Consider the following 22468-nt stretch of genomic DNA (forward strand, 5'->3'; position numbering starts at 1 on the left):
GTTTTTTTTGTCAGGAGATTAATGATGTTAACTGCTTGTAGGACATCAAATTACAAAAAAAGAATAGGAACTTGGGATTGAAACCTGAGAGACCTAGCAACATTTAACATGTTTTGGTGTTTTCTTTCAACAACCCAATATCAGGGAGTGTTTCAATACAATGTGGTGAAAGAGTGTGTATATATATATATATATCATAGAAAACCTACTGATATTAACATCGTGCATAACTAACTAAATGTAGGTAACTGTTTGCTGATTAAAATCAACAGATTTAATTAACCATCTGATATAGATAATATACAAGCCAATTTAGGTCAACATAGAACCCATGCATCTTGAAGTTTTTTTTTTCATAGGCAAACCGCAAACCTTTGAACATTAATTATATACCTAAAAATCTCTCGGGTCAACAAACACATTTCTCACTTGTCCGTTCATCATTAGTTCATCAACATTTTCATCACCATGGCTTGAAAGTCTCTTTGTGTACCATAGATCATCGATACATGACATAGAATCTGTTTGAGGAACATGGTTAGCAAGTGGATCACCGAACCCTAACTCAGTTATAACAACCCTGCAGTCCCTCATTGCTTCTCCTACTCTTGATGTGAATCTCCACATGGATTCCATGAGCTCTCCAAGGTTCACTCCCTCTCCATAGATTCCATAGATGAAGAGAAACCCAAAAGGTCTACAAAGTGAGTCACTACTACTAACCCACATTTTGAGACAAGGGAAAACTTTCTCTCTTGCATGATTTAAGGTTGTAAGAAGAAACCTTAGTAGTTGAGACTTTCTAACTTGAAGCTTATAAGCTTCACAAGTGTTCCATATGCTAAATATGACCCATGATCTTGAGGTTTCATTGTTATTAATAAGATCTTCATTATTTACCTTGCTCCGCAAGTTGAGCCATCCCTCTTCTTTGTAGTAGCATACCCATGTTCCTAAGCTGAGTTTCTCCTTCAGAATAACATCCATGTCCAATGGATACAAATCTTTGGTCCTCATGGTTCTTCTGTACAACGAAATTGCTAGATCTATGTCCACTTTCTCTATTTTTATATCCGTGGAAATTTGCTTTGTAAGGGAACTAGTTGGTTGGACAAATATGACAAGTGAGCTGAGATTCACATAGTTGCATTTGATGGTGAATAGGTTTTTAGATGCACCATTGTTCTTTTCAGTCGCTAAGAATGCATACTCAGCTCCATTTCTCACCATCCATTCTTCAGCTGCGGTCACAAGTCTTAGTGCAACCCCTTTTCTCCTAAAAATACCAAAATGTTCTTTGAATTAGGGTTTTAAAATTACACTTGTAGTTGTATTACAAATAGCAATGAAAAAAAATTGTTGACTAACATTTAGTTATTTTAGTCTAATTAAGTTTATAGAAACCTTAAAAATCATAATATTGCATCTGCAATTGCGGTTGCGAACCACAATTTAAAACCATGTTTGCAATCTTATGCTTCAAGTCAATTTCCAAATTTAGGTCCAATTAAAAGAAAGAAAGTGAGTATTACCTGTAAGTAGGAGAGACTCTGAGGCCTAAGATACAACCCATTTTCAAGAATGACCCAGAAAGAGTGCCCATATTCTTAATGATTCCCCGAACCACTCCAACAAGCTCCCTTGTGTCAAGAAGCTCAGCTACCTGAAGGTCATTATATGAACACATACATATATAATTAATTAATCAGGTGGTAATTTATACTATTTAATCATGTGATATACATAAATATGTGTAAAGGAAACAGATATGGCGGTTTCATGTTGGAGAAGTAGGACAAAGAGTATATGCAAAATCTGAAGATTGTTAATGAATGAAACAAACACAAGTTCAATTGTGGAATATTTGAAAAACAACATTGTAAAGTGAAAAGAAAGGGATGTTATAGTCACCCACCAGCATAACATGAAGGGGGAAAAACCTAATCCTAGATAAAGGGTCACCCGTCATGTTGGTAAAAATGGAGACCACCTTTTTGGTTCCACCCTCACAGTTCCTCTCTAGTTTTCTCACCATTTTAGCATCTTTATCTTCATTATATTCTCTGATAAGAACCTTGCTCTTTGTACGGTCAACCATTTCTTCTCTTTGGCTAAATGAAGCAAGTGAGGCAGTGGGAATGGAAATCATTATGGGATCTTTCTTGATTTGGATCTCTACCCACCAATATTCACATTGCATCCTTAAATATGGCGAAGAATTTTTTTTCTTTTTTCCTTCCTTATTTTGTTCTATTGTCGTGACTTCATATTTTCCTACATATGAATTGATGCGTCCGTTGAAAGTGACATTTGTGATCATGTTCACTTTTTTTTTTTTTTTTTTATATATTTCAAAATTGATTTATTGTTGGCACACTTGATTAAAGTGGGAACGTCGTCCCACATTGGAAGAATTAGAAGATGAGTGATGCCTTCTGAAGTTAAATGCACCGAGGCCTAATATATAATATTTATTAGAATGTGAAGAGATTGTGTGTTTCAAAGGATAAAATACAACAATAATTATTAATTAAAAGATTATTAGTTGAGTTTGTAATTAATTTTAAACTTTATTATACATGCATTATTATTATTTAAGTTTATCATAATTTTTAACAGTTGATATCTTATTCTTTAAATTGCATTTCTTACATTGAAAGAGTCAAAGAGATTGTCTAGGCACAAAGATTTTTTTTTTTAAGGCCAAAGAGATTTTTTTTTTTTTAATTACAAACACCAACACTAACACAAGATGTGTCTGGTATGGTAAGCATCAAGTTTGCCCATAAAAAAAATCAAGTTGAAATAGATCAATATGCACTAACAGTACTCAAGACCTGTAATGCCTATTGCAGCAAAGAACCAAGCTTCCAATGTACAACTAGGAAAAACGCCTTATATATCCCTCATCCATGTCCACCTAAAAACACTACTACACAAAGCAAATTGAATCGTGTTTGGGTCTTAAAATTGAATTAAATGTAGTTTTTAAGTTAGAATATGCCAGCTAGCTATGCCCACTACTACATAATATTTTAACATATTTTTTGAAAGAAGTTAAACAACAAATACTAGTCTTCTCAATTTATATTGATACCTTTTGCATCAAACGAAAATATTTTAGCCTTGATATAGTTCATTTTTACAATGCATATAATACAATATTATCACTTAATTTTAGTTTCTAACTTTAAAAATTTGATTTAATTATACCTTATAATTAATTTGTATATTTTGTTTAAATATCTTATGGGTCTTAACTAATCTTCATTGATCATTAACCATTGACTAAACGTGATCAAAACATCAATTTGAGTTTGTTTGAAGTCAAACCCCGTTGTTGCGTGAAAACTAAATCATTGGATCGACTAAAGACTTCAACAGGATTTCAAAATATAGATCAAGATTGACATTGAGAAGGGAAATCTACTCCTCAACTATAAATTCTTAAATTTATATAAGACTCCTTTCCGTTAGAAAATAAGTGTAAACAGACATACTCCTTGGGTTACTATATATAAGACTCAGTTTTCTAATTTGTTAAGATTAAAGAAAATAATTAATTGAGTTTATAATAATAAATTTATCTTAAATTTATAACTTTTTTAAAAATTATTATTGTAATTAATATTTCTTTTTCTTCTAATGATTTGACAATATATTTTATTTTTTCTTTTAATGAAGGATATTTTTTATCTAAAAATAATTAATACAAAAAATATTATATATTGGATCTTATAAAAAAAAATTAACACCGTTTTTAACTTGAATCTTATAAACAGAAAAAAGAAATAACATACTAATAAAATGTGAAATAAAAAATTACAGGTAGTAAAATAAAATAAAAACGTGAAATTTAATTAATTAGGTAATAAAATCAAAATAAATTATATAAAATATATAAAAAAATATATTTAAGCTTTTAAATAATAACTTCTGAATAGGTTTTAAACTATAATTGCAGTTGTATTAGAATTAATTAATTGTACAATTTTTTTATTAAATAATTATTTTCTAAAAGTTAAATATTTAAATAATTATTTAAAAAAAATTGACCCCTTTAACACATTTCTGAATCGGTTCCTGATTACTGATTGCAATTTTAAAAAAAATGTTACGCATGCACCGACGTGTGCTAATATGCATATATGCACAATTTCAATCAATTTATTAATAATATAATTAGAAGCCAATTTAGGTCAACGTAGAACCCTTGAAGAATATATACCTGGAAATCTCTAGGGTTAACAAACACTTCCCACTTTCTTTGTTTTCAGCACCGTGGTTTGAAAGTCTCTTTGTGTACCATAGATCATTGTTACAAGACATATAATCTGTTTGACAAACACGGTTAGCTAGTGGATCACCAAACATCGTTTCATTAGAATTGCATTAAATTGCTTGTAAAAAAAAAGGAATTGCATTAAATTAATTAATCCTGAGAGGTTATAAGAGCACACTACTATAGCATCCAAATATAACGTCAAAGTAAATTTTTTATTAATGATCCCTTGTAAAAGAGAGACAAAGCATTTTGAAAAGTTTTCGAATGGAATTGATTTTTTTTCCTTGAAAAAAGCTTTGAAATGCTCTCAATTCATCCCTTCTCTTGAACACATATATCACCCATTTTCTTCAATATATGCAAATTTTAATAGATAGTTTTCGATTGTTGAAAAAACAAATAGCAATAGTAGCACAAACCGACCGTGCCTCCTAGCTAACTCCCACTATGGGGCAGAATCCCTACTCCTTGGTTTCATGTTATGGACTGTTTGTCCATTTTCTTCGTTCAATAACAAAAGAAGACTAGGATTCAACGTGAAAGTACACACATTTTTCAAATATTAATCGTGTCATGTGGCATTTACGACGGACCCGTATATCTACCAAACACTTCTAGGGTACTTTGACTATTCTTAGCCATATTTTGCATTTGTTCGATATTTTTTTAACTTCCGTACAGATTATATAAAAATATCATAATGATTTAGATTTATATTTTTCTATAATAACTTATGCTCATTTTGAAATATTAATTGTATCGTCTCTAGTTTAAAATTTGTGTCGTTTTACATTAATTTTATACCTTACATTATAATCGTGTTATGTCCCGTAAGTTTTAAAAATTATCATATTTCCTCGAATTTATGTGCTATGACAACAATGCTTTCAAATTCATCATATTCATAATCCTTTTTATGGCACATATAAGCCCGGCTTTTAAGCACCGAATGCATGGAACACATGCATCAACTGACGCAGATTTATTTTTATCTGTAACAAATTTTACAATGTCAACCAACATAGTAAACATGATTATTTGAGTGTTTAATATAAAATTCAACACTCTTATCATATTTTTTTTTGGATAAGCTAAAGTTTAGGTGATTAGTTAGGTTTCGGAAACTCATGGGATCATGTTAAGTTTCCAGGTTTAAAAAATACTTACGTAAATATGTATAGACTATTCACCAATAAAATTTTTATATCAACAGCAAGAATAAAACCCACATCCTTTTAGAATATAAGTTCATTATTTAACAACTGAAGTCACATTTGTTAGTTCTTATCATTGATTAATTTATGGATAAATAACACTATAAAATTTTTCAAAAAATAATTTCCTAGGAGAAAGTTTCCCCAGAGAAGTAGATTCACCAAGGGACGGGGTGCAATTCAATTCATTGATATAACCATAGTGATTGCGTGCTTAAAATATGTTAAAGTGCTAGTTCTGTTATTTTTTGCATGATTGGGGTGGCAAATACTGAAATAAAAATGAAGACGGCTTTTTTACGATTCAGGGACAATTTATTTTCGTTTTTTTTTCATATGGAGAGTTTTTTAAATTATTTTTTAAAAATATAAGTCGCAATAAATGTTATGATTTTTGAATTAAAAATTATATATTATATTTGTTACGATCGACTTATAAATTTTTTAAATGAAGTCGTAAATAATTTTATCACTTTAATTTAATTTTTTTTATTTACGATTTTAAAGTCCTTAGTGAATTTTGTTTTTATTTTTAAGACTTTAAAGTCGGAAGGACTTTGAAGTCGTAATATTTTTTTTTTCACGGTATATTTTTTCTTTTGTTTCCATTTTATTTTGTTTTATTTTTAATTTTTAAAAAATTATAAATAATTTTATTTATTTAATTATTAAATAAATATTTTTAATTTTACTTATTATTAGTTTTATTTAATATGTTGTATATTTTTTATGATTTTATTTAATATGTTACATATTTTTTAATGTTTTTTATTTAAAATATATTATATTTTTTAATATTGTTTTATTTAATATATTTTGTATATTTAAAATTTATATAATTTTTTGATAATGTTATTGAATTTTATTTTTTTAAATGAAATAAAAAAGTAACTTAATGAAATTTAATATTTTTTTGAATATTCATTTTATTTTAAATACGTAAAATTTGAAATATTAAAAAAAATTGTTACTAATAAATTGTTTATAAAATAAGATTATTTATTTTGTGTGAAGGAAATTACTATTAACAACATCTAATAATTTAGTAATAAAAATAGTTGTTAAATTAAAAACAACATAATACATTAATAAAAAATGAATTATACAAATTAAAAAAAAACTTAAAAAATAAAAATTATATTAGTCATTTAGTTATTTATATGAACAATTATTATAATTATATCCTCCACTTTTACATAATAAGTATTTATTAAAAGATTATTTAAATTTTAAATATATAAAATATATTAAATAAAAAAATATTAAAAAATATGATATATTTTAAATAAAAAACATTAAGAAAATATATAACATATTAAATAAAACCATAAAAATAAATTAAATTAAACTAATGATAAATAAAATTAAAAATATTTATTTAATAATTAAATAAATAGAATTATTTACAATTTAAAAAAAAATAAAAAAATAAAATACAAACAAAAGAAATAAAAATAGCATGAAAAAAAGTATTACAACTTCAAAGTCGTAATGCATTAAAAAAATATCTTATGACTTAAAAAAAGAAGTAATTAACAACTTAAAACTTTGAAATGGTAAATATAAAAAATTATAAGTCATATTACCACTTACTTCATCTTAAAAAATATCCCGTATGAAAGAAATGGAAATAAATTGCCGGTAAAAAAGCCAATGAAGACAGCACGTGATTATGTGAGGGTACTGTCGGTGTAATGCAGTTCAATAACAGCGCTCTACCCTGTGAATATTCGCCCCTTTTTGGCTTTTCTTCTTACTTAGTCACTTAACTAATCATTTCTGCGTCCTCCAACACCACCTGCTACAGAGATTGTCATCGAAAGCAACTTTCAAAATGCCGTAAAACATGGAGTTATGGCAATGTCATTATTTGTCAGATTCCTAGTTTGTTTTTTTAAGTAAAGCAATGTATCTCTCAAATTTCTGTTATGGTAAGAAAAAGAGCTTATCATTTCTGACAAGGAGTTTAATTATTGATCGAAATTCCCAGTGAAGATCTTGGTAGAAAATTCTCCATTCTGCGCCAGCTGCTGCTTTTATAATGTATGGCATGTTTCAGCGTGGTAATAAGTAATTTTGGCCCTTGGCTGTTGTTCCAACAAACAGATCCTGCATGTTGCCATTGGATACGAACTAAAAACACTTGTGCCTTCCAGAACCACCATATTGTACATGTAAAGCTATTAATTTCTTTTTGAAAATAAGAAGAATTAAGAAAAGTGATAATTAGAAAAAACAAGAGGGAAAGGGAGACCCTAACCTTCATGGCTCCTACCAAGTGGGGGTTGGAGACGATAGGTGTAGCTAATATATATTCTTAGGCTTTGTTTTGATGATTAGTGGGAATGGGACGAATTGGAGTATATATATCTGTATTTTATTATTATTATTTTTTTATTGTACAATGTTTGAATGTAAGATTTACACAAATTATCCAAACTTCTTATACTTGGCTAACCCTAATGAATTCATATTTTATGTTCTATTACTTGAATTAATAAAATTTCATTAGATAGAAGTTCAAGAAAGAATGGAATTTAATAAATAAAAAAAGGAATTTTACACACTAGTAATTAACAAACACTTTTTTTTTGCACACTAGGCTGACCCTCACCATCCAAACATAGCCTTGATTAATGTTATACAAGTTTTCTGTTATCAAATTATTTTACTAATAATATTATATTACTTATATTTTCATTTTTCATTCTTTTTACTCTAGATGTCTACACTCCTTAGGTGTCAACCAATTGTTTCCCCAAATTTAAGAAATGTGAGATACAATTAAGAGAAGAATTTCTTTTTTAACACTATTATGTGATTAACTAAAATTCATTAAAAATTATTAAATTTGATAGATATGTCAATTCAAGATTAGGAGAGAGAATTTTTGTTTTTTTAAATACAAATACGTGTCTATATTGATTCAAAGTCAGTAGTTATTCTTCAAAATTTAGGTTTAAACTCAACATTGATGGCAGCTCCATTGGTAACCCTGGAAATGCTGGGTTTGGGGGTATTATTCGTGACTCCTTTGGCGATTGGCATGCTGGTTTCTATGGCTCTTGTGGTACGGCTACGTCACTGCAGGCTGAACTACTAGCTATTCTTCATGGTTTGAATTTATCTTGGGATAAAGGCTTTAGGAATATTCAATGTGAGTCAGACTCCAAATTGGCTTTACAATTGATTTCAGAGGGAAGGAATTCACTTCATCCTTATGCTTCAATCATACAGAAGATTCAAGACTTTAAGCTCCTCCATTGGGACCTTCACTTCAATCATACCTTTCGTGAAGGAAACATGTGTGCGGATGAACTTGCTAAAACAGGTTCCTCCTTGCAATGTAATCTCCAAGTGTTTAATGGCTGTCCCCCCTTCATAACTCAGCTGGTTCTTGCTGACAGAAAAGGGGCGCAGTACATTAGGCATTAGCTCTTCTTTCCTTTGTTTTTTTTTTTTCCATGTACAAAAAAAAAAAGAGTCAGTAGTTACACATGGTTGTACAAGATGTACAGTAAACTACTTACATAAAAAAATATGGGGCAGAAACGTTTTCCATGCCACATACCAAAAAATAGAGACACAAAAAAGGCCATAAGTCTATGATGATTGAGTGTCCTTAACATTCTTCAAATTAAAAACATTTTTTTTAAAGAAAAAACACTCATTATTATAATTATTGTTATAGACAATTTTCGTCATTTAACAACCCCTTGTTTTTGTTCTTGAGCGTTCAGGCTGATATTTCATGCTTAAACACGATCTATATTGAAGGGCAATTCATCAGAACTGAAAGGTGTGAGGCATATAGCTTGGAATTGTGAAAGTTTGTATTTTTTTTTTTTTTTAAAAAAAGTCTTATCTGATATACACACCTTTGAAGTAATGCAAAAATATAAAGAATGTTCTGGCACAAGTTTTGAGTAGTTTTCAAAGAGTTGATCCAAATATGAATATCTGTTGTTTGTCGTCTTCTGAAATGGTGATGAATTATCCTTATTCATTTCTGGTTGTTGGATTTACACATGTGAAAATAGTAGATATGTATATACTTTGCTTTTAAACCTAGAAATACATTATCCTCAGGTTTTACTTTTCCTTTATCACCGGTAAAACTCAAACTCATAAGGTATATATTGTGCGAAAATATCAGAAAAGCACAGTATTCTGAACGATCTAATACATTAAGAAAAGTACAGTATTCAAATTTTCATTCTCAAGGCAGAATCGTAAGTTTATTTTCATACCCAACTTTGATTAAATTTTTGACTGTAGTCAACAATACTTTTTTATTTTTATTTTTATATTGCTATCACAATGACCCCAGCTTCTGGTTATGTAATGGATAAGGATAATACAGACATCACAACGTGACCGACAATATTTCATTATTAATTTAAAAGCAAATTATTTGTTAAGAAGGATTTAATGTTATATCCAAGTGCACCAATATTTAAGGTTAATATAATTTAATTTATATAGAAATTAAATTGCTGTTACAGTAGTTTTTTTTTATTATTTTAAATTTTAAATTTTAAATGAAAATAGGAATACTCATTTTTTAACAGGAATAATATAAAATTATAACCCATTCATTGCAGTGACTTACCAAATGGTAGAATGAAAATCACATTCTGTTCTATCATAAAAATATCCAAGCAAGATAATGATATTTTATTCCTTTTCATATTAATTCAGTTCACTTCACTTGACTCTATTATATATTCTGCTTGCTTCACCTAATCATTAGATATTCAAATGAATCCTTCCGAGAGATTACTTATAAGATCACTCCAAAATCGTCAACCTGATATTTGCAGCTTACACGGTAACAACCATATCAATGTGTGCCAAGGCTCGGCTCTAAAATAAAGAAGAGGTTATCTTAAAAAAAAAACAAAAAAAAAGAGGTAAATTGTAAATAAAATAAAGCTTCTTTTATATATTTGTCATGCCAAAAATATAACCGTTTGTGAATATGGATTAGTTCAATTAATAGTTGAAATCTAAATTTTTTTGTGATGAACTAAACATTGACTATCTAAATATGTATTAAAAGAAGTGTTAGGAATACACTTTTTCAAGCCCACTTCGTTATTAATTAAAATTTATTAAAAACTATTAAATCATGAAAGAAAATAAATATAATGTCAGACCAACAAACTTGAGTAAACTCACTCTCAACTTAGGAAAAACCTTTCCTAGAACTACAAAGGGAACATACCCTTCTATTTCACAAAGATATAAGTTGAAAGCTATGTAGCACTCTTAATCGTAGACATATCATAACTTGAAGTTGAAGCACTATGACTCAATCCTAGTAAGAACTGACTCGAGAAACTCAACTTTGCTCAATGTATTTCTCTTCTCTGCTTTTTTTTGTCAACGAAAAACCTCTGTTTATATAGAGTAATTATAGATAACTTCGCAGATAAGAAGTTCAGATGTGGTTTACTTATTGTTGTAAATGAGTTATTTCATTAATGAAAAAAAATTATAAATCTCATACACTTATCATCCCCAAACATTCTTCCAGACTATAATTGCACCCCCTTCACTTTCCTCAGTGCAATTGAACTCAACAACAACCCTATTCCTCACCAGGGTCACTGTTTTTATCCAACAATGTCGAGAGTGGAGCACCACAAGAACCAGCAGTCAATCCAGTCATTGGCAAAGCACCCCCACCTAGGCGTTGTAGACTTGTAGGACAGTGCCCCAAGCCATGCTCATCATTCCTCCTCGCCACCAAGTCCCACAGACTCATGCCCCAGATAAAACAAGGTTTTTCAAATTCATGTTCTCAAACATTTCTTTTCTTTACATTAAAAATAGTTCTTATAAAGTTTTCCTTTTTTCTTTACATTAAAAAACAGTTCTTAACAAGTACGTTGTAAAATAGTTATAAAAACAAAAAAACAAAAATACAGTAATCAAACAATCCCAAAGTGTTTATGAATCAGATAATCAGATCATAAGAGAGTAAGATGTCAAAATCATAACATGGGAATGTTTTTTAGCTATACCACGGGAGGATAAAGGTAATTTATCAGTAAATATTATATTCATTTTTTTAATTAAGAAAAAAAGAGTTGTAAGTTGCTAATTTCTAGCTGTAAGTTCATTACCATAAAGATATAAAATCCATATGAACGTTCATCAGACAAGTAGCCCAGGATTGTCATCGATAAGCAAAGCAAAAATGGCAGGAGTTAATAATGGCTACTGCAAATTAGAGTTGGAGTCTTCTTGGGAGATAAACGACAAACCGAAAGGCCCTCAATTATTTGAACATGATGATGATATGAATATGAACCATATGGAATGTTACCAGTCCTGACATGATTAGTCATTTTTCTTTTTTCTGCTGCCACTTGTAGAGTTCTGCTCAGTAAGCATTTTCAGCACGTTAACCAATGCTTGCAAACGGTCCCACACGCTGAGCCCGTATAGTGCTTCAACAAGCGACTCCTGGAACTCAAATCCATTTTCAGCTACAGGATACTAGGGCAGAGGAAAAACACATCTCAGTATCTTTCAACTTGAAGTGAAGTAAAATGATTTACAATTATGAAAGGTTTTCCAGACTAACCTGAATAGGCTTCGGTATCACGGTTTTGATGAATGGCCACCATCTATCTTCAACAACAGATTTTACAAGGCAGCAGGCTCGCAAACCCTCAACACCACCGAATCGTCCAAATCCACTGTTTTTCACGCCCCCAAATGGAAGGGACTGGAATAGTGGAAAATTCACAATGCAACTTTAATTCAGTGGAAACTAAAATTGTGACCTAGGTTGAGTAGTAAACATATCCCGGCCATATTTGGCTAAAGAACTACATAATTATAATAGCCGAAAAAAACAAAATAATTGAACTCTTCTCATATAACATTCATATATTGTCACTTGAATCAGAAGATCTTTCCTAAATACGTTATTTTGTGGCAAAGTAGATGTTATAGTAAATTATAAACAGAAAGGATTAAGGAAATTGTGTTTTTTCATGAATAAGCGAATAGTTGGTTCCATAGCCAAATTGGCAAAGACCCCCATTTCAATTTTTTCTTTGACGAACTTTCTAATCAGAAACTCCTTACTCAGGTGCACCTACTAATATTTCAAAAATCTCTCTCTAGCAGCTGAATGTGATCAACATAGCACAGTTCATATCACATGTATGTTGATAGAGAGATGAAGATAAATAGTAAAATAAATTTACCTGACACATGTATGTTGATGCAAAATCATTAACTGCAGCAAGCCCACAATGTATCTGGGAAGCTATCTCTCTAGCACGGCTCTGACTGCCTGAGAAAACGTTACACCCAAGCCCATATTTTGAGTCATTTGCAAGCCTGACAACCTCTTCATCAGAGCTAAATTTCATTATTGGCATGATTGGTCCAAATGCCTAGAAGTCATTAAAATATACAAATGAATCAAGTAAGCAGTTTATGAAGCACAAAAGATATATAGAAATATATTCTTGAATATAAATGCATAGTTGCAGGACATATATAACATGAGATGAGGAGACACAATTATCCGTATTTAAAGATATCCAATGCTTTTAGTCAAGACATGAAACGATATGTATTTTAGTTACAATGTTACATAGATATGGACAATATGGCTGATCAGTGCAACGCTTGACAGATGGAAAAGGAAAAAAAAAATGGCAATGCCTATGGCAGAGAAAACAGCAAGTTTTTCTACCTCTTCTTGCATCAATCTCATTGAGTGATTCACATTCACAATCACTGTAGGGGGAAAATATTGATCAACTGCATCTTCACCTATAGGTCCAAAACTTCCACGTGCAATAATTTCAGCTCCTTTGTCTAAAGCATCATTTATAAGGGCTTCAAGCATTTCAGAATGTGCATGCATACATAAAGCTCCCATATCATACTTTCCAGCAAGAGGTGGGCCCTGAAAGAAACCATTAACTGGAAAGCTTAAAATGGAATGCTTAATACTAAATATTTCTGAGGCAGATGCATGTTCTCCAATAATCAGTGAAAAAGTGTTGATAGTATAGCAGTTCCCAATCTTCAATGTTAATGCAATGTGTGGGATTTATCCAAGTTCATGACCCTTTCACTCCTTCCCCTATCTATATGAGTCATGAATCCAGATTCCCTGTGCTTTTTTTTATAAAAAAAAACTATTATTTCAGAATGAAATTGGAGGATGCCAATAGTAATTTGTTCACATCTAAATGAATAAATTGAGTAAGTTCTATCAATTTGCTAGTTGACCAGCAAGTTACTTAAATATCAACTACGAAGCACGGATGCGACCGCGCAAGGGCGTGCCCCTCATCGGAATCGCGCCGGATACAGATTCAGACACGACTCGCGTGCAACGCGGTGTCAGGTGCATCTGAGTTCGTTGGACACGCGCAATTGGACACGGCCCACCATCCGGACGCAGACATGTCACTGATTTTTTATTATTTTTTAAAAAAAATTAAAGAAAAACATTTACAAAAGAGAATGAACTGCCTCAGTTCTCACGCACGAAATGAACCTTCTTATCTTTCACGTTTCCTGCTCTGCAAGCAAACCAAACAGCATTGTCGGACCTCTGCGCCACGTGCATAGCATGTCATTGCTACACGCAGACCGCCGCGCTCAGACCACACCGGACCTCTGTCGCTGCACGCAGAGCACGCCATCGCTGCGCTCAGACCTTGCTGGACCTCCATTGCAGTGCGAAGAACACGAGGTAGCTCCCCTATTTCTCTCTTTTCTACGTTTTATTTTTCTGTTGCACTGTTGTTTCTCTTTTCTACGTTTTATTTTTCTGTTGCTCCCCTGTTTCTCTTTTCTATGTTTTATTTTTCTTGTTTCATAATATAAAATTCTGGGTTTCTGGGTTTGACACTCCCTGTTTGGCTGTTTCTCTGGCTGCATTGTGGGTTTGTTATAAATAAAATTCTTTGTTTGGCTGATCATAAAACAGAGAAAGTGACTATGGACTTTCTATTTTGTCTCTATTTAATCAAAGTTTTCCCTTTTTTTCCCTAACTGGTCATGTGCTCGTTCATACATATATAGGTTTTGTTCAATGTTTTATTTTGCTTAATTCTTATTATATCCATTTTTTTATTGTAGAGATGAGTAGTGCTAATGAAGCAATGGAACAAGAGGATCAAATCAAACCCCTATGGAGATATGTCACGAAGTTAAGAAAGACTCCTGGCGGGGGAAATGCCATGATCAAATGCAATTTGTGTGAAATCTCATTCATTGGGTCTTACACCCGAGTAAGGGCTCACCTGCTGAAAATCTTGAGAGAAGCAGTTCGACCTTGTTCAAAGGTGACTCCTCCAAAAATTATCGAATTAAAAAAACTGGACAATGAAGCAACTTTGAAGATACAAAGTTCAAAGAAAAAATGTGTCTCTCTACCTGGGGAAGGAAAACAGAAACAAGATGGTGCTCCTCCAAAAGTCCTAGGTCCTTTAGAAAAAGGTTTCAATTTGCAAGGCAAAGATGATCTTGATGCCAGAATTGCAAGGATGTTTTTCTCTTCAGGGCTACCATTTCATTTAGCAAGGAATCCTTATTATAGGGAGGCATTGTCTTATGCTGCCAATACTCCTAATCTCAGTGGATATAAGCCTCTAGGTTACAATAAGTTGAGAACTACCTTTCTTACAACAAAGAGAAGACATGTGGTGAACCTTTTGCAACCGATAAGAAATTCATGGAATCAGAAAGGTGTGACCACTGTTAATGATGGGTGGAGTGATCCCCAAAGAAGCCCTCTTATCAACTTCATGGCTGTCACTGAGAGTGGACCAATGTTCTTAAAGGCGGTAAATTGCTTTGGTGATATAAAGGACAAGGATTTTATTGCTCAACACATCAAAGATTCAATTATGGAGGTTGGGTCATCAAATGTGGTACAAATTGTGACTAATAATGCAGTTGTATGTAAGGCAGCATGTATGATCATAGAGAATGAGTTTCCTGTCATCTATTGGACTCCTTGTGCTGCGCACACCTTGAACTTGCATTGAAAAATATTTGTGCAGCCAAGGATGCTAAGAAAAACAATGTTACTTATGAACAATGTTCTTGGATCACATAAATTGCAGGCGATGCTAATTTGATTAAATTTTTTATCATGGGACACTCTATGAGATTATCATTGTACAACAACTTCAACTCATTGAAGTTGCTTTCTGTTGCTCCTACAAGATTTGCTTCAACTGTTGTGATGCTCAAGAGGTTTAGAAGTTTGAAAGAAGAACTCCAAAAGATGGTTATTAGTCCTGAATAGTCTACTCGACAATGATGTTGGAAAGGCAAAAAAAAAATGGAAGAAACTTTGTTGGATGATATTTGGTGGGACAAGGTTGATTACATACTTTCTTTCACTGCTCCTATTTATGTTCTTAGAAAGATAGATATTGATATGGTTGTTCTACACTTGGTATATGAAATGTGGGATTCAATGATTGAAAAGGTGAGACAAGTCATATATCGACAAGAAAGAAAGACAGAAAATGAACAATCATCCTTTTATGACGTAGTGCACAAAATATTAATGGACCATTGGACTAAGAGTAGCACACCTCTTCATTGCCTAGCACATTCTTTAAACCCAAGGTAATACTTTATATCCTAAATTAATTTATGATTATATTTTTTTACATGCATTTCTTTGTGGATTATATTAATTTATGTTTATATTTTTTTTTTAATGTTGTAGATATTACAGTCATGAATGGTTAAGTGAAGATCCATCAAGAGTTCCCTCACATCAAGGTGTGGAACTTACTGATGAAAGGAAGAAATGCTTTAGAAGATACTTTGATGATGTGGATGTAAGGAGACAAGCCAATTTGGAGTTTGCAAATTTTTTTGGTGGAAGAGAAGGCTTTCATGATGTTGACTCCTTTAAGGGACAAAGGTGAATTGGATACAAAATCTTGGTGGCTTGTTCATGGTGAGCTACTTGGGCAACCATCTTCATCTTCTTGTTGTGAAAGGATTTGGAGCACCTAAAATTTCATACATAGTTTGAAAAGAAATAAGATGACACATAAAAGAACGGAGGATCTTGTATATGTTCATAGCAATCTTCGCCTCACTTCAAGAAATTCCTCAAACAAGAATGTGGGATATTGCAAGAGATAGGTTTTCACTTGATGAGAATGGAATCCTTGAAATAGCCCATTTATCTCTTGATGAACCGGTTTTAGAAGCTGTCTTTTTCAATGAAGGTGACCAAGGGCTTTGATAGACTGGTATTTAACTTTTTCTTAGACTTGATGGCCAAGGGCTTTGATAGACTAGAATGAGTTTTTTTTTTTTTTTTTGGTTAAAATTTAAAGAGTTTTAAAGATATACAAATGCACATTTATCTGTGTATAATTTAACTCTGAAAATATTTATATAGCTCATGCTTCCTTAGGGCTAAAAGGGAGGAAAATGAAAAGAGGAAAGGAAAAAATCGACAAATAAAAGGACAAGGTTATATCATGAATCATATCATATGAACATCTGTTGGGTACTCACCGTGTGGGAAATATCAGTAAGGGGCAGAACAAGGATTTGAGTTGTAACAACCTTGGCAACATGGCAAGTATGCAGGTGGGGGAGTCAATTTGAGACAAAGATAAAAGGGAACGGGGGATAGGAGGGACGCAAGCAGTCATTGTGTAAGTTTTGGGGCTTCGGGGAAGGGAGGTGCAGACCCTCTAAGTTCTGCAGGGTTCTATCATTTGCTTCTGGTTTTGTGGGTCATTCTCATCTCCACAATTGGGGTTTATCGCTAATTTTTTTTGTCACAAATACTTATTCTGATCAAGGTCTCAGAATACAAGACTAGAACAGATGTAAAGACAAGCTGATAGATTACTGAAATAGCAATGCTGTAACAATTAAGTGCAAGCACGTGTTATTAAAAAGCTCATGTTGGCTTAAAAAGAAAGATGCAGGATTAAGAATTTTTACCAATGAAATGTTTTAAAGGGGCATTTACAGCTGTAATGGATTTTATAATTTTGGTAACTTTACTGACAAAGGATGCATAAATTTTCCTGTGGACATAAAACCTCTCAGCCCCAGCACAGTTCTGCCCACTTGACTGAAGAGCAGCCCTGACAGCAATTTGAGCAACCTATATTCAGCAAATCAGCCAGTTAAAACTATGGGCTTCAAGAATGAGTATTTCATTAAGTTGCAAGGTTAACATTTGTTAGCCAAATGTTGGAAGGGATTCATACAAGATCCACATCTACATCTTCACAAACAATAAATGCATCTTTTCCACCAAGCTCTAGTGTAACTGGGATAAGTGTCTCGGCAGCATTGCTCATTATCTGTATAAAAGAATGCAGCACATCATTAGAACACAGACATCTTACTGTATTAAAAGGTGGATACTATCCCCAGCATTCATTCGGCTTCCAAGACATCTAGTGGCAGACTCAGGATCCAGAGTTAGTGGGGGCAAATTATAAAACTAAAATCAATGGGTTCAAATATATAAATATAGATTAAATAGATTAAATCAATGGGTTCAAATTAAAAAATATAAGATTTTACTTGTAATTTTATGTGAAAAAAAACTTTTATTTGTGATTTTTTTAAAATGAGGGGGGTGCACTTGCACACCCTGGCCACAATGTAGATCTGCCAGTGCATCACTCTACTACAACAACCTTTGAGGTTACTTTCTTGTTCTTTCCTTTTTTTTTTTTCTGGCTACAGATCAGGCTTAAGATTCAAATACATCTCAGTTAAAGATTGACTGAGTACTCTCTAGAATTTCTTTATTAAACATCAACCATGCATAACACATTCAGAACCATATTTTGCAGAATTGGAAACAAAATTATTATTGTTAGAGAATACAATTTAGAAATGAAGGACAAGAAGGAGCAATTTGATAGGCCAAAGGAATCATACCATCTTGCCAACCCCAGGGGATCCAACAAAAATGACTTTGTCAGCAGAAGATACCAGTGCTTCTCCTGTTTCAGCAAACCTGGTAAGAAAAGTCCAATTAAGGCTATAGATGCAGATGTGACGGAAACCAGGGGAAGAAGGGCACAAAATAAGGCTATACCCTGTTATCACCTCAACAAGGTCCTCCGGAGCTCCTATGGCAGCAAGGGCTGATTGGATGATTCTGAAGTAAAAGCATCCAGACCAACTAGCATGTTCCGAAATCTACAACCAGAATCACACGAATTTCTGTCAAATTGAAATAATATATGTTATAGTAACTTGTAAGTGGACCTATGCAGAGTCTCAGTTTCAATATAAGTTTGTCAATGAAAGTTATATAATCACCGTGAAAGCATATCAGTCAACAATGTTTATTCTTAAAAAGATGTAATGCATTCAAGGAATGAACCATTTTAGATAGGTAGATAGCAGATATTAAGTCATTTTATACCTTAATCACAACGCCATTTCCAGAAAAAACTGCTGCCAACATAGGGTTAAAAATATTGTGGAAAGGATAGTTCCACGACACAATGGCACCGATAACACCAAGGGGGTGAAATTCTACTTTGGCTCTCTTATGAAGCATAGCTCTTCCAGAGGATCTGTAAATTTTTTTAATTATCACAAAACATAAAAGTAGTCATGAATGAGCATTTAGAAAAAAAAATTACCATAAAAAGTCATTTAAGTATATTTGAAAGGTAACACCTCTTTTTTTTGTAAAACAATTGGTGGAATATATGCAAAAAATTTAAAACTTTACAATTTCAGAGAAAGAACCTAAAATATATTAAAAAATAAAATAAGCCGAGACAGATGATTTACCAGTCCCTTTAAGCAGAGAGGAAGTGTCAATTACTGGGGTTGGGCGGAGGGGGGTTATGGTGTACCCACTTATAAGAAAAAAGATATGTATAGATCTACATCTACTAGTTTTTAGGTCTAAATTTATAAAAAAAAAGTTTAAGGTGTATACCGGTACTCAGGCTTTAGGCACTGCTCACCCTCCGACAGTAGCCAATTTATCTTCTCACATGTTGTCATTATTTCTCCTAAAGAGGCATCCACCATTGTCTTTCCAGTATCGCGTGAAGATATTCTGGTAAAGGCACACAAATTAGAATATACTCAAGAAAGTTATAAATATTCTCATGCAATAAGTATAATTCATATATATTTTAGGCTAATGAAAAGAACAATAGGATAACTAAAAACAGAAGTCGTTAACATTCTTCCCAGAATATCATCAGAGCAACATTATGTAAGTTAACAAAAAATACCAACACTTAAATCTTCCTTCAATGACCACGGAGAAGAACTGCTCTTACTCGCATATAAGTGCTTGATGTTTAATTATATACTTCAAAAGTATACGTAAAAACTGGCGCCTTTTCTTGAAGCTTGTCTTCGCCCACATTTTTTGTGCCTTCCGTACTTTTTCCACTTGCTCCCTGGCCTATTCATGCATGCATCATAGTTTTAGTTAATTCTTGCCATACTTGTTAATCTAGTCAAACTGGCATGACAACCAATATTTTAAACACTTAGCAATAACTTGTTCTTGTAAATCAAATAATCCTTCTTTGTGGCTTTGTAAGTGCTTCTAGAGATGAGATCCTAACCGAGTGGCTTTTCACTCAAGTTTCACTGTTTCACAAATAACGACGAAGAACAAAGGCTTAGACTGCAGGTGTAGGAGATGACGAAGAGCAGAGACTGACAGACTGAGAGAGGACGGAGATTGAAAGAGTTCGGTTGAGAGAGAATCAGAGAGAGGACAATGAACTCAGATTTGGTATAAAATCATCGACTTATGACACAGGTTGCTAAGTGCTAACCTGTCAGCACGCCAGGTTCCTAACTCATGGAAAATCACCAATTCCAGTATTTTTACAAGTTTCCCCAGTGATCCTACGCAATCCCGTCAAAATAAATGATCTTCGGTGTGCAAGGGATCAAAAGGTAGCATTAAATTGGTGGGTCATAGGGTTGTTTGGTGCAATTCTGACTAACTTGTGTGCGTGTGTGTTTGTGTGTGAGGATGTAGCAATTTCAATTTTTTTTTCGACTGAAGTCCATAAAAATTAAAGAAAAAATTTATTAAGTATAAAGTAAAGGATCAAACTGAAGCAGCCAATGAGCAAGGAATGAACCAAGAAAAGGAATTCATTGCACCGAGTTTGTGCTAGGTTTTGCTCGACTCGGCTTACTTCCACCCGTAACTGTCACTTGGACCCCCACATGGATCATTAAGAGTGCCAGGAGGACTTTAATTAAGCTAGGCACGGGCATAATACACATTCATACGACGAAAAATAATAAATGGATGAAAACCAAAAGGTAGTCAACATTGGAAAAAAGGAATTTCCATATTTAACATCAAAAAACATACAGCTTGAATAAAATTCCATTGAATTTGCATTTCAACATAGACAAGTATGTAAAATGCAAAAATGAAGCTTTAACATAAAAGTTTAGCTAGAAGCTAATGACATGTCAACTTCAGCACAACTAGCATATTTTCTGACAACCAATGCTACCTTATAAACACTATGGTATTTTTCTTCAGCCACAAAAATTTTCAAGTATCGTATCCTTAAATATCAAAATTTCCAAACACTAATTAAAAAAACTTCGTACCCCATTGCCCAGAGGCTCTTCGCTATGCGAAGGTATGGGGGAGGGATGTTGCCCAAACACTAATTACCAAGAGAAAAAAAAATTGCATCTTAAAACAAATGTTGCTCAAACTAGATACTAAAAGCATGCATCAAACGATCAGTTTCCTTAGAAGCACAGGCTCACAGACCTCATCCGGCGTCAATGCAGGAACATATCCCAAATATTTCATGGTAGCAGGCTCATAGCACTGAACTTTCCCGCTCGATTGCTGCGCCGTTCCCCTTGGAGGCACCTGATTACGAATCAATCATCAATGAGACCGAATCAGCCATACTCTCCAGAACAGGAAAAAAAAAATCACAAACCTCCAACTCCAAATCATTGCATTCAAAGTGCCATGTCGTGAACAAGTTAACCCCTAAACTACAACAACTCCGAACCACATGCATTTGCAATTAATCCGTATTTGAATTTTAAATTCCACATATAAAAACAAATCACACCGATCAAGCAAAACACAAAAGCATAAAACCGATAAAAAAATAAGTCACTAATCACTACACAGCGATTTATAAAATTCAAAATTGCAGGTGCATAGCACTCACTCACGTATATGAAGCTGTTCTCCTGCGCCTGGCTGCCATCGTCCAACACTGTGACAGTAAAAAATCTACATCACATTTTCAGCGTGGCAACAAATTTACGAGCGATAGAGATTGAGTGAGGCAGAGTACCATCCGAAGCGTCGACGTCGATGGAAGGAACCTTGGGAGGAATGAGAATGAGAAGGAACTTGCAGATGGCGAAAGCGAGTGCCAGAACGAGCAATGGCCACCAAAACGCCATTGGAAGAAGTTCGCAGCAGATTCAGAGTGAGCGAGAAAATTGCCTCGGTAGGGTTTCCAGAAGCTTCCGCGGAGTTTCGATTGTTCTTTTGAGGACAATGGTTGAAGAGTGAAGACAGTGAAAGAATCTGGGAACCTTCAGGCGATGAAAGAAGAAACTGTGCGTTTGATACTGTTGTTAGTGTTGTACTTGTACTAACTCCGTCACTAAGTACTCTTTTAATTAACTTACAAGTTGATTTAGTTCATACAAGATACAAGATTTGTACATACAAGTAATAGGAAAAATATTTTCGTACATACAAGATTTGTCCCCAAACATTTACTCATAAAGTATAATTAATTATAAGAGCAAATTATACTTACACGGAGCATAATACTTGTTGCATTCAATCTACTTTTTTTTTTCATCATACATAAGATTTGATCTCCTAATTCACTAATATTATAAATAATAATCAGAAAAAGGAGAAAGAAGTGAAGATCTAATGATGTCGCTGTCACATCTTCGATCTCAAAGA

The 22468-nt window shown here is 32.9% G+C and overlaps 2 protein-coding genes across 3 annotated transcripts; both read right to left on the bottom strand.

Moving 5' to 3' along the window:
* Nucleotides 1-393: 393 nt before the first annotated feature.
* On the bottom strand, nucleotides 394-2098 carry LOC114367613 (probable N-acetyltransferase HLS1-like). The gene is made up of 3 exons (XM_028324800.1): nucleotides 1916-2098; nucleotides 1533-1663; nucleotides 394-1276 (listed from the first exon to the last, which is right to left on the bottom strand). Exons 1-3 carry the CDS (start codon nucleotides 2096-2098, stop codon nucleotides 394-396), a joined length of 1197 nt encoding a protein of 398 aa, XP_028180601.1.
* A 9440-nt stretch (nucleotides 2099-11538) lies between these two features.
* Nucleotides 11539-22199, bottom strand: LOC114366859 (aldehyde dehydrogenase 22A1-like). 2 transcript variants are annotated; one of them, XM_028323873.1, is made up of 14 exons: nucleotides 21837-22199; nucleotides 21712-21755; nucleotides 21290-21394; nucleotides 19809-19936; nucleotides 19457-19579; nucleotides 18929-19082; nucleotides 18596-18699; nucleotides 18436-18514; nucleotides 17751-17846; nucleotides 17507-17644; nucleotides 13223-13438; nucleotides 12726-12917; nucleotides 12095-12238; nucleotides 11539-12006 (listed from the first exon to the last, which is right to left on the bottom strand). In XM_028323873.1, exons 1-14 carry the CDS (start codon nucleotides 21946-21948, stop codon nucleotides 11848-11850), a joined length of 1794 nt encoding a protein of 597 aa, XP_028179674.1. In that variant the 5' UTR covers nucleotides 21949-22199; the 3' UTR covers nucleotides 11539-11847. The 2 variants fall into 2 exon arrangements, with proteins under 2 accessions (XP_028179674.1, XP_028179675.1); XM_028323874.1 differs by lacking the exons at nucleotides 17507-17644; nucleotides 17751-17846 and having other exon boundaries at nucleotides 21837-22196.
* Between the last annotated feature and the right edge of the window lie 269 nt (nucleotides 22200-22468).

Source organism: Glycine soja, chromosome 9 (genome assembly GCF_004193775.1).
Source record: "Glycine soja cultivar W05 chromosome 9, ASM419377v2, whole genome shotgun sequence".
NCBI lineage: Eukaryota > Viridiplantae > Streptophyta > Magnoliopsida > Fabales > Fabaceae > Glycine > Glycine soja.